At 43.9% G+C, this 12,891-nt stretch overlaps 1 protein-coding gene across 9 annotated transcripts in view; it reads left to right on the top strand.

Annotated features, from left to right (window-relative positions):
- The window catches only part of KIF21A (kinesin family member 21A), a 255,299-nt gene that overhangs the window by 137,663 nt on the left and 104,745 nt on the right, over nt 1-12,891 (top strand). For 5 of the 9 annotated variants that reach the window (XR_013621377.1, XR_013621378.1, XM_068135377.2 and 2 more), the window contains exon 23: nt 9,712-9,769. Coding sequence is in view for 5 of the 9 variants with exons in the window: in XM_068135377.2 (XP_067991478.2) it covers nt 9,712-9,769 (58 nt within the window). In the remaining 4 variants the exon portion in view is untranslated. Of the gene's footprint in view, nt 1-7,762; nt 7,784-9,711; nt 9,770-12,891 lie in introns of all 9 variants that reach the window. The other 4 variants (XR_013621375.1, XR_013621376.1, XM_078768210.1 and 1 more) reach the window with 1 other exon arrangement.

Genomic DNA, 12,891 nt, shown 5'->3' on the forward strand with positions numbered 1-12,891 from the left:
GGTGCCACCTATTTTAATTCATTATCTAGGTACCAAAGTACATGAAAATGCTTGTTGCCATTTTTGTAAGTGTGGCAGACATCTTGGATTTCAAAATGGCCGATGTTTTGCCACTATTTTTCACTTGGTTAGTTTCAATGAAAGTATTTTACCTCAATTTTGAAAGCAAAATGATAGGTTTTCATTGTTGTTAACACTTCAAAATCAATGTAAGTAATATTTTGTTCAAATTACATACGATATCACCCATCCGGAAATTCAAAATGGCCGCCAAAAAGTTACAAACTGCATTAAAATTTAAGGACCATGGTCCGATCAACAGCTTCATCCTAACATTGACCCCCAGATTTAACCGGACGTGGTATAAATTTTGATATGAGAAGAAAGCTGCTATTCTTCTCATTGACCCTGTGAAATAGTTGGGCTGCAAGATGTTTAGTTTGGATTTTGTATGCCAAAATTTGCTTACTATTGGTCAACCAATTAGTTGAACCACAGTATTCTATGGGGCTTGCAAATGCACATTTTTAGCTCTCTTGTCAAAACGATTGAAATACCAGCATGAAACTTCACAGGTGGGGTAGAGGGTCAAAGCCATTCAATCAATGTGAAAACTGCATGTGATGAAATCGGACCATCCCCCTTTAAATATTGTCGTAACACGTGTTATCTAAAAACGATACCTAACGGTATTTTTCTTGAACTTTTTTTGCACAGTTAGACACTCACCTAAGCAACTGGTACTCAGATACACACCTTAGCTCGTATATAAAATGATAAACACAGTCACTTCTATGGACTTAATCTGTAGACTTTAACTCTACAAGCTACAATATTTAAATATCCATTTCAGAGGATAACAAATTTATGAGGTGCAGTATCATGCGCTCGCAGTACCAGCACACACCCCACATACCCCAGACACAATAGCCACACCCACATCTACTATACACACCTTGCAACTGCATGTCCAGCAAATGCATTCTTAACCATGTCGAATGGAACTACATGAACTTGTTGCAAGTTTGCTACTTTCATAGCCGTATTAAACATCATCATCATCATCATCATCATCATCATCACTGTTCTCTTCATTGTCAGAGTCAACTTCGGGGTTAGAAGGAGCATTGTCGCATAGTTCTTCCCCTTCACAGCATGTACAAAATTCTGTGCAAAACAGTCAATTCTTTTTACACTTGCATTGGTGACTGGAACACCGGGTCCGACCACATCCGCATTTCACTAATATAACTGTGTGACGGCATCTGGAGCTGGAGGCAAATGTGTCATCACTGGTATGAAAATTCCATCTACCATGTTCCAGCCATAGTTCCCTGGGGATGGTATTTCAGGGAATGCAACAATGCCATTATACCATATCATGGCTTGATAATGTGCTCTGGCAATGGCATGTGTGAGTGCAGCTTTAGTTGGGGGAAGATTCTCTGCTTGGGCCTGTTTCCGCTTAAAGAGCCACCATCTTGCATCTGCAACGTTTTGTTATTTTTGTTGTTCTCGGAAGATAGAGCTGACATACATGAGCTTCAAGAGCAGCACTTGTTGCTTCTGAGACAGTGCCTGTCGCACCAAGTTGGGACAATGCTACAACGATGTCATGGTTGACATCCAAATGATCTAAAACCTTCCAGCATGTTATCTTGCCTTTGCCTGCAAACTTTCCGGTAATATCTGCCCCGGACAATGCATGGAATCCAGGAAGTGCTGCTGCTTTTGATGGCCCCAAAATTTTATATATTGGTCCAAGTTTGATTACTCTCTGGTTGCTTCCTGTACCAGTTACCATACTAGTGTCTGCTGCAAAATTTGGATAGCGCCTAAGAGCCAGAACCAAGACATCCGTATCAGGAGAATAGATTCTCGATGAGGTAGCACCGTTGTTGGTGGCATCAACAGCATGTAGCATGAGCTTGGTATAGTGCCTCTTCTTGGGAGATACTTAATAAGTCAACGCTCCTATGTGAACTTTCTGCTCTGTCACGCCATGCAACTACAACACGCTTTCTGTTCAAAGCAGCGTGCTGCAGAATCTTCTCTGCTAAATAAGCCGTCAACTCATCCTTGGTCTTCACATGTGCAAGGAGATTCCGCATACTGGTGTTAATTGATGTTGAGTCTGTTATGTGATAGGCCACAGCCTTGTTACCTGCTAGTCGCCTTTCATGTGTTGATGCTTTAAGGGAAATGTCACCAAAATCATAGCGATCGAACACTTGGTGTACTTCATCGTAAGTATTATACTTCCCCCAGAAACGTTCAATGAAGTGAGAAGCCAATTGAGAGCATGTTTGCACCCACTCCGGTTTGTTCAGTGCCTGCAGATCAGCCATACCATCGACTATTGCCACAATACAATAAATCATAATGTCTCTCCTATTCATGTTCACTCATATTATGGGATAAAATTTTGATATTTTTAAAATATGAGCAATAATTGTATTCATTGAAGAAAAAAGCATGATCGTGGCAGCCATTTTGGAATTCAAAATGGCCGCCATTTGACAGCTCCAAAATTGGAAACATCAATTTTCCTGTTCCTAGACATATGTAGAACATATCTAAATAGGTGGCAACTTCTCATCATGAAAGTCCTACGGGCCCATTGTCTAGGACCACTTGCCCCCCCCACTAACACCTTGAATATAAAAACGCCTTGAAGGTGACCAAGTTTGGCAGCGTCTTCGCAAGCATGGCGGCTTTCACACGCAACTCCGAAATGCTGACGTCACCGCCTTGTTGCCGACGATCTGTGACCCAATCGAGCAGTTTGGCCTCGAGCTCGGGATGGGTGGCCGCGTGACCCCGTTCGGCCATTTTGTTTCGTCGTTTCCATAGTCTGATGTTCACCTCAGATATTCCGTCGAATTCCCGCCCAGCACCTCTGTTTCCGTGATCTTCAGTGTATCGAACAACGTTTCGTTTTTGAGCCGCGGTGTATGATCGGCGTCGAGAACTCATGGTTAATTTATTATTAATCTTAATTATTCCGACTTCCGCCGTTTATTTAATACTAGCAGAAGTACCCGGCATTGCCGGGCGGGGGAGGGGAGGGGAACGGGGGGGAGGGGAGGAGAGGGGGGGGAGGGGAGAAGGGGGGGGGGGGGGAGAAGAGGGGGGAGGGGGAGGGAAGGGGAGGGCCAGTCAACAATGACGTTGCAGTTCTCATGGTCGGAGAGCAGCACAACAATCGCGACATCGTCCTGCATCTTCGCAACAGCACGAAGCGGATTTTGGAGACTCATCGATCCTGTGATGCCCTCCAGTACCAGCGTTGCCGGGCGGGGGAAGGGAGACCCGTACATTCCCAACCCGTACATTCGCCCTCTCGACTCAAGCTCACTCGGACAAAAGCCTCGCACAAATTACACCGTGAAGGCCCAATGGCCATGTCTATGCCACAAATCAAGTACGTGAGCGAGTCGGGCGCACTGAATTGAAAATATATAGAACGCTTATACTCCGTGAAAAGTGAAGCCGCCGTGTCGCCATCTTGGTTAGCACGACTCGGCCAACTCGCTTCGCGGATCTCGTTTGTTTTGAACGTGTGAATTACGTGCGAACGCGTAACTGTGAGTTTATGGCGGCAAGGCACATCACGTGATCGCTCTGAGCGAATCAGCGCGCTGCTCTGCCACCTGCTCAGATTCCGTGTATAATATTCCTCGCTGAAATGCGCTGAGGTAAATATGAATAAAAAATATGGATCTCGTAAAGATGAAAGAAAAAAAAACCTATGTGGTGTGAATGGCAATGTTCCTCGCTGAAATGTGAAAAAACGCAATCGCTTTTCACTCTGAAATACGTACGAATGCATAACTGAGTTGATGGCGGCAAGGAACATCATGTGATCACTCTGAGCGAATCAGCGCGCTGCTCTGCCACCGCCTCAGATTCCGTGCATAATATTCCTCGCTGAAATGCGCTGAGGTAAAAATATGGCAAAAAAAATATTATGAAATAATTTTTTTTAAGTCGGCCATGTTCTTCCCAGGCTCAATGGCCATGTCTATGCCAAATATCAAGCATGTGAGCCTCTCCGTTTAGGAGTCTATCGGTAACATTACACACACACACACACAAACTGTGTTTTATATATATATAGATGTGCCACTATGTTTAAACTTTTTTGCAATCACAACTGAACATCGTGATTCATACAATTTACGACTGTCGTAAATTTAGTTCCTTGACCTGCCGTGATATTCTTTCATTAGCGCCGCTCTGTTCAACTATTACGAAATTGTGGCCGACAGTCGTGCTTGAGATGGACTTCGCCGTTTTTGACAGATGTAATGACATGTTTTTCGTCGATATTTTTTATTTGAGTGCTGAAATTGGGGGTGCATATTATATTTATGTCTAGATTTTTACACCGCAACAAAATTTCAAGTTGGGGGTGCGCATTATGCACAGGGGCATGTTATCGTCGAAGTTTTATGGTATGTATCGTATATATATATATATACATTATACATACATACATACATACATACTTACATACATATACACACACACACACTACACCTGGATGCGTACATACCCCCAGCCGGTAAGAACACAGACTACAACAACAAAAGCGCCTCCACAGCACCTCACCCACTCACTCACACACCAAAAAAAAAAAACCAGCCGATCACCTACCCTTACAACATGCACCACTCAAACAAAAACACATTCACTCAAAACCACACCCACTCCTGCAACACACACACACACACACACACACACACACACACACACACACACACACACACACATACACACACACACACACACACACACACACACACACACACACACCATTCACACATCTCCATTTATTTTCTACACTCAGTCACTACCCCTTTAGGCTGAAATGAACCATCACCCACAACCTCAATCTACACCGTTCGACGTGCCTCCATAAACTTCCTTCAAATCCAAAGTGAGCCTTTCAAGGGAACGTGGGCAACTTTGTCACACATCCTCCTCCTTTCTGTTATATATATATATATATATATATATATATATATATATATATATATATATATATATATATATATATATACCGTATATACCGTATATACATAGTGTAACGGATTTGAGAAGTGTAACGGATTTGAGAAGTGTAACAATTTCGAGAAAGTGTAACGAATGTGAAAAGTATGGTTTTGTTGTGTGTAACTGACCCTCGTAATGTAAAGAATGGTCGCAGCTCGTCCTCTTAGTTAATTCCATAAACCTACACACAGGACACGATATATCCTTTTAAATAGTTAGTCCCTTATTCTCTGTGTAGGCTAAGGATGTGTTTCCCACTAGTTTGACTCTTCATTGCACCGAATTAAATAAGAGTAGGCCCTCCGACGCCCCATGGCAGCTTCCAAGTGCCAGGTTTGCACTTTGCTGCAATTGGCTCTTTAGGCACTTTGCTGCATTTTCAGCTGCCGTCCACTTCGCTGCATTTGACTCCATTACGCACGAGGTAACGCCGAAGAAGAAAGGCGGGTCTCCACCTCGTCATAGAGGGGAGGAGTAAGGCGGCCCCGCTCATCCAACCCAGAACGAGGGGTTTGGCTTGAGAGGGCGGAGAGAGAACGTTTGGGGAAGGTTCGAAAAGGGTGAAGGGCGGGGCCTATATAACCCGCCGCGGGACGCTCCCAAGCAGATACGAGATGAGCTTTTACGGAGATGGGTCCAGGAGATGCGCTGGAGACGAGCAGGTGTGACCGAGCCACCGTGAAGCGTGCCGCGCTGCAGGAAAAGCGGACCGGGGTAACGCAAGGATCGCACGAGGCAGCAGTACAGAGAGAGGAACTTCGCCCGCGCAGTTTGGGACCAAAGCTCGGCTTCTTGACGGCGGTGCCTTCTGGCCCGACCGTGCCCAGTACCCGCTGAACCTTCCTTGCCTCTAAAAGCCACCCATCTCCAAGCCATTCCTTCCTGCCTGCATTTCCCCGTGTAAGTGTGATCGTCCGTCTGTCTTTAACGTTGTCCTGGGGTTCATTAATTAAGCTTGTATAGGTAAGCTAAAGATTTCACTGTGTGCCTGCTCCTTCCATTTTCTGTATATAACCAACTGCTCTCTTTGCTTTGGCTTGTGAAAATAATTAATAAAACCTGTTATTCCTCCGTACGTCTTCTTCTTCTTCCTCTTTACATTCGGTCGCTTTAGAGGTTTCCAAATTGAATAGCTGTGGCGCGATACGGCCAACGTCTGGGTGAATCGGGTGAGACGGGGGAAACTGTTCGGCCACGGTGCCTTCGCTCGGCAAACAACATTCTTATCCGCGGACCGTAACAATATATACCGTATATACATATACACAAAGAATTAAGTTAAGCACCCTACACAACGAATTAAGGTAAGCACCCCCTAATATATATTCTTTGTGTATATGTATACATTGGCATATATTCTAAGGTATGTGAGATCAAATAATGATTGGTATGACATTAGCAATTATCCATTGATGAAATGCAGATGAGTGCACTCATCTGTGACGTAGGGTTGAGTCAGTGATCCGATCACGTGGGTCCTACACACGTTATTGACGCAAAGATCGCTAGAGGTCTTCTCAGAACAATGACTGTACGTTAGAAAACATAAACGTCATCCACACTGTCCGTGATGGACCTATAGCTCCATACTTAAATTGAGGTGAAAATATGCCTAAAATTCCCAAAAAATTTCACCTTAAATTATTCAGAATAAAATATTGAAAACGGCATGATTGTTATGTTTTTATGTGACCATAATATCACTTCTCCAGAAAATATAGCAATATCATGGGTATATTACACTGTTTTGACGACAACAAACTTGTAATGTGCGAGGTTGTAAGAAAACGGGGGGGGTGCTTAACTTAATTCTTTGTGTATATATCAGAATGTTTGCAGTGCAGGATTCATATTGGTAAAATATAGCACACTGAGGAGTTAAAGAATATATTATGAATTAAAGCCTAACATTTCAAGAACAAGCTCGTTCTCTTCCTCCGTGATGTTAAGAGAGGTTAAGTTCCATCGGGAATGGTTTGCGTTGTGGATTGGTCCAAGTCTTTACCAATCACAGGGCTCCCTGTATTCAAATTACTCTGCCACTTTTTGTTGGCGTTGTAATTGACTGTGTCGTGCTTTGTATGTGGGATGCAGTGGATATTTGTTTGGTGGAGTTTTCACAGGCATATTAAGTAACTAGGTAAATGGTAAATAGATAGGAATACCAAGTAACTAGATAACTGACCTCAGATAAGTAAACCATTCGGCTCAACATTGTTTTGGTGCACTCCCAGGTTAATTTTTGCTGCAACTTCAAATCTCAATATGCGTAATGGTTTACTAAAGTCTAAATAACCAGATCTTTATTGGGTGACCCAACTTGTATTGCATATGAACAGGGTGGCCATTTTGTTTCTGGGCCATGCTTGCTTTGAGAGCGCTGCAGTATTCTAATACAAAACCACAATAAATACTACACCTAATTTTGAATGGCCCCAATGATTCCTGCCTTCTTGTGGGGTCAGCCAGGCAACATGTTTGTCCCATCCATGTCTTTCGTGAACTGATTGGTCAGGGCCTGTCGTTCAAGCTTTCCAATAAATCATAAAAAAAGATTGAACTTGATTTGAAAAGTATATCATAACAAGTAAGGTAATCCAACAGGCTTGCACATGCAGTCACCCTGCCTGAGCTTGCTTAAGTGTTGCACGTTGATGATGTCATCTTTGCCTGTTGTGTGGTTTTCCCGCCTCCCTCCATGCAGAGCTGGTTAGCATAGATTCTGGTGAGTATGCAGGTTGGTTGGTCGAAAGGCCCTATAACCCCATCTGCATGCTCATCCAACACGTTTTTATAACCTCATCTTGCATCTATTCTTCCTGGCCATTGATATGCGCTCGGGTCCGGATTAGGGGATAAATATTTTGGATGTGGGCTGCGAGTGAAATATTCCAAAGCGGCCAATCAATTAATTTGTCAAAAGCTCCATCTTCAGATCAAATTGTTATCACAATCTCCAGTCAACGCTTTCTTTATTTCGTCATTGGTGTCAAAGCCAGTCCAAGCACAAACACCTTGTGGCATCCTGGGCTTCTGTGAAGGATGCCAGATGTATCGTATAGTTTGCATTTACCCTATTAACTTGCAACTTCCTCGAATTAGCTTTGAAAAAATAAACATAATCTAAAACAATCCATAAATAACAATGCTTTGCCTTACAAAAGTCTCCTTTATGGTTCTCGTGAAATCTTACAAGGTTATCTTCAAAACTCATTTGAACCTGATAAATTAAAAGGAGACTTTCACAAGGGTCGAGTTATTGAATTTGGAACGAAGGGATTAAACGAAGTAGAAGGAAAATGCACTGTATTTAACTTGAGCAGGAAAGAACAATTGTTATGAAGTCAGTTAAATGTGTATAGTCCGACATAATGGTGAACGCATAGTGCACTTATCTATATTTGAGCCGTCTCGCCTAAGTTTAAATCTCGGCCCAACTATAACGTGTAAAAAATCTGTCGGATCGATGCTTCACAGGCATGGCATTGTGGCGGCTGCATCCCGAGTGCGCCGTCCATGGGATGCACCTTAAGCTCGGTTTCCCATCTGCTAGCATTAGTTGGTGGGTGTTAAAGATCCCACCAGTCTTTCACGAAGTGTAGGCGAGTCATCCCTGGCATCCTGAACAAATTAGAAAATCCTGTGCAAATCCTCCAGTCAAATGACCAGCCTGGCCAGCTGCATCCAGCCAAAAACTTTCCCTGCAGCTGACCTCACAATAATGTGGAAGTAATTGGGACAGTTAGTTGTAGTGTAGTAGTAGTAGTAGTAGTAGTAGTAGTAGTAGTAGTAGTAGTAGTAGTAGTAGTAGTAGTAGTGTAATTCACTTCACTTTGCAAATTCATCTGCTGGCTTGGTTGAGATATAAAACAAACAGTTCAAAGGGCATAAAGTGGAAAATAATACAGCACAATTGGATCGTCATAGTCCTGTCAATTTACTTCTAAAAATACAAAAGTTTTTAAAAGTGATTATTTTAAAATAACCTGATGAGGATTAAGAGTGCATAATATAAGGGTAGTTGCTATTTTTCACATGTTGACATTTTAGACTTAGAGCCACAGTTAGATTCTGTGCCCTTTTCGCAGCAGTTAGCCAGAGGCTGAAGATACGCCTTGCAGCTGTTATTTTGTATGAACTTAAAAAGTCCATGGATCCGCACGAAAACTCTTATCGTAGTTCAGTTGATGACCTGCTTCAATGTCTAATGACCAATAACTCCCATATTTCTGACGCAGGTTGATTGATTTAATTAATTTAGATCTACAAATTTTTTTCATTTAATGCTTGTAGCATTCTTTTGTTTTCGAGATTGTGAAAAACTAAGGTTTGAGGAAGCTTAGAGGGAATCCTTAAAGTAATCCTACTGAGATGAAACCTGTAGTGTGGCTTGTGGGGAAAAATAAATTTGTTAGAAAATGGAAAAATTTTGTCATTAATAAAACATTGCATCATTCCTGAATTAATCTAACTCCATTGTCTTTTTTTGTCATGCAACTGCCATAAATTTTCATCAGCCTTCACCTATTCATATAACTATCAGATTATAAAATGGCTCACCCTTAACCCCACTCCACCCTTGGCCACTTTAATTGGTGCGCATGTGCAATATTTGCTTTCTCTGCTAACCTTTACCAATTTCCCATATTCCAGAGGGTGCTGATGACAGCAGTGATGACGAGCAACTTTCATCTCCGATCGCACAACAAAGGTGCATTGTTCTTACATAATGTCATATCTATCTATCTATCTCTCCTCTCTTAGCATCCTGTTTTCACAATTCACACTCCCCTTCTATCTTTTTATTTTTTATGTAAAAGCAGGGTAGTGAATGCAGATGAGTGCTTGTTCCGTTTAAGTTTTATTTATCCATCGAAGAAGTGGGCGAACACATGACAGAAGAAAAAAAAAAATCAAAAAAACCCCAAGGGCCAAATGTCTCAAAATGTTTGAATTGTCATTCTCCACAAGGCTGACCCTGTTCCATATCACAACAGAAGCCAGCATGCAAAAAAAATCAGAAAGATCGGACAATATTTAGAGGTGCCAACCATGTGTGTGTGTGTGTGTGTGTGTGTATGTGTGTGTGTGTGTGTGTGTGTGTGCGTGTGTGTGTGTGTGTGTGTGTGTGTGTGTGTGTGTGTGTGTATATATATATATATATATATATATATATATATATATATATATATATATATTGTTACTGACCGCGGATAAGATGTTAATTTGCCGAGCGGATGGCGCCGCAGCCCTAACAGTTACCCCGCCTTAACTTTTAGTGTGGAACGTAGGTGTAGTTCCCTCTACATTTAACCTGACCCTGAGTGTGACAGTTTAAAAACATAAATAAATATGTCCCGCTGCTCCATTGCACCCTACCTAACAGACTCACGCCCACAGCTAACCGAATTGCGGGATGGTCTTCAAACTATAACACTTACGGTGGGGGCGCATTATTTACAATGACTCTACTTTATTTACAAAACGCAACCCAGGACCTGTGATCGTTCTTTTGGGGGGGGGGAGACAGTCTGCCCTGCATCGATGCACCATGAAAGCACCCAAAAACGCACCAAAGCACCCTCAAGCACCAATCGGTGGACAGTCACTACAATTCATGAATAAAAATAACCAAACAACCCCTAACCCTGCTGGTGGTCTCTTGCTCTTCGGCCCCCTCTCCTGGCTATTGCTATCTTCCAGGTGTTGGCATCTTCTTTGCTGGCGGCCTATTTGCAATAATAAAATGCACCCAACGTGTCCATTTCTTTTTTTATTTATGGCCCACAGGGCCGACTATGTGTGGTTCACCTGTAGGGCATCGGTGCCCTGTGACCAAGGTCCGCCAGCAAGATCTCGGGCCTTCATGGCCGGTTCCAGCAGAGGGGCCATCCCCCAACCCATGGGGTCCATCAGTGGTGCTCAGCCACAGACATGTGGTCCATAAGGTGGTGCATCGATGCAGACAGCTGGTTCCGGGAGTTTCGGGCGCACAATGGCGGACTCACGCACGCTCCCCTCGACGCCCAGTGGTGCACAGGTCCTCATGTGGGAGACAAGGGGGGAAAAGACAGATGAGCGAGGGGTAAGGTCACAAGGGTACACATCAATAAGGCAATGCAAGGCGAAGTGCGTACGGAGAGCGAAGTGAGAAAGCTCGTCCCTACCGTACGTCACCCCCCCTGTCACCAACTCTACCCTTGCCCTTACCCCATATTTACACAATCTACAGTCTACACCTTTACAAATTCGTCGCTAATGTCACGTCTTCCCCATATTTCCCCTATACCAAATTCGTCTCCACAATCCCTCTATCCAAAATTTGCCATCACCCAATTCATCATCAATCCTCATAAGGAGGAAGAGATGGAACATCAACACAATGTCACACCCACGTCATGATGCGTCTCACATTCCAAACATTTGCATCATAAAAATAATAAAACATGGCATGGTGTGGAGTTACGTCACCTCAGGTGAGTGGATGTAGATGGTGCGAGGAGATTCCTAATCCTAACTATCCTCTAAATGACATTAACACACTTTACGCTACCCGGGGTCTTTCCCTGCCAATCCATTGGCCAACTTACACTATGGGTTCTAAAAACCAATTCCCATTGACCAAACTGTGGTGCTTCCTTAATTTGGGGTCTCACTCCCCCAATGCAACTCCCTGTGCCCTTGCACAATTTCAGGACTGGCACGTGTAGCTCTCCCAGCAGGCCTACCCACCTGCACACCTCCACCACTGCAGTTGCCACCCGAGCTTACCTAGCTCCTCACCCTAACCTATCTAATTGGGGAAGGCCCCTCCTGGCTCTGTCACCCCTTGGTGCCCTCTGGCACTGGGCTACCCGGGTCCGTCCTCCGGATGCTCGGGCCCCATCCACAACAACTCTACCGGCTCCCAGAGCCCACCTGCGGCCTCACCTGGCCGACATCCTAACAGTGGTGGAGTGCCCAAACCAACTACACACACACTAACAGGCTACACGCCCAGCCATTTCCACGACACTAATGCACCCATCACTACACCATTCTTCCACCACGCACCACAGATGCCAATATCCAACCACAATTTACCTGTACCCTCTACCTTACTCTTAGACTACCCTCCCCGGGTATTCGTGATGGGGGTCCATTCTTCCCCCATTCACACCTTCGCACCATCCACTCCACTCCACAGTTTCCAACATACTCACTCCACGACCATCCATTCCAATACTCCATGTATTCCACACTCCATGTATTTCACACAACCATTCTCCATACACCTGTTGTTGCACACCTGTGCAATCACACCTGGTGCCACCTGCACCCTCCTCCTCTTCCTGGACCATTTGGTCAGCACAACTCACATCACTATCACTCACTCAAACACTGCTCCATCCACCTGTTCAGTTGCACACCTGTGCAATCACAATACTACTCACAATCACAATCAGTTACTCATACCCTGCTCAATACACTTTCGATCCTCACACACACGGCATCATCTCATCTAACTACTCCCCTCTGGAACTTGCGCTTCCCAGTCGTCCCTTTAAACTATTGCGCTCCCTCGTCATTATAATCCACACTAATCTACCTGCGTCCCCACTACAGGTATCATTGTCACTACCTAATCTTACCGTTACCTAAGGTCATCTTCTAGGTCCCTACACACTATATCCTAACCCTCCCGGGCTAGTTTTCACTGCCATAAACCCCATAAATCTAGTGCTCCTTTGCCCCCGCTGTGAGAGATGGCAAAGTTGCCATCCCACCACATCGGGCATCTTCCACTACCAATTTGGCTCATCCAATTGCAACCAATCAAAAATTTTGCCAATC

This window comes from Myxine glutinosa, chromosome 1, assembly GCF_964187855.1.
Source record: "Myxine glutinosa chromosome 1, kmMyxGlut1.1, whole genome shotgun sequence".
Taxonomy (NCBI): Eukaryota; Metazoa; Chordata; class Myxini; order Myxiniformes; family Myxinidae; genus Myxine; species Myxine glutinosa.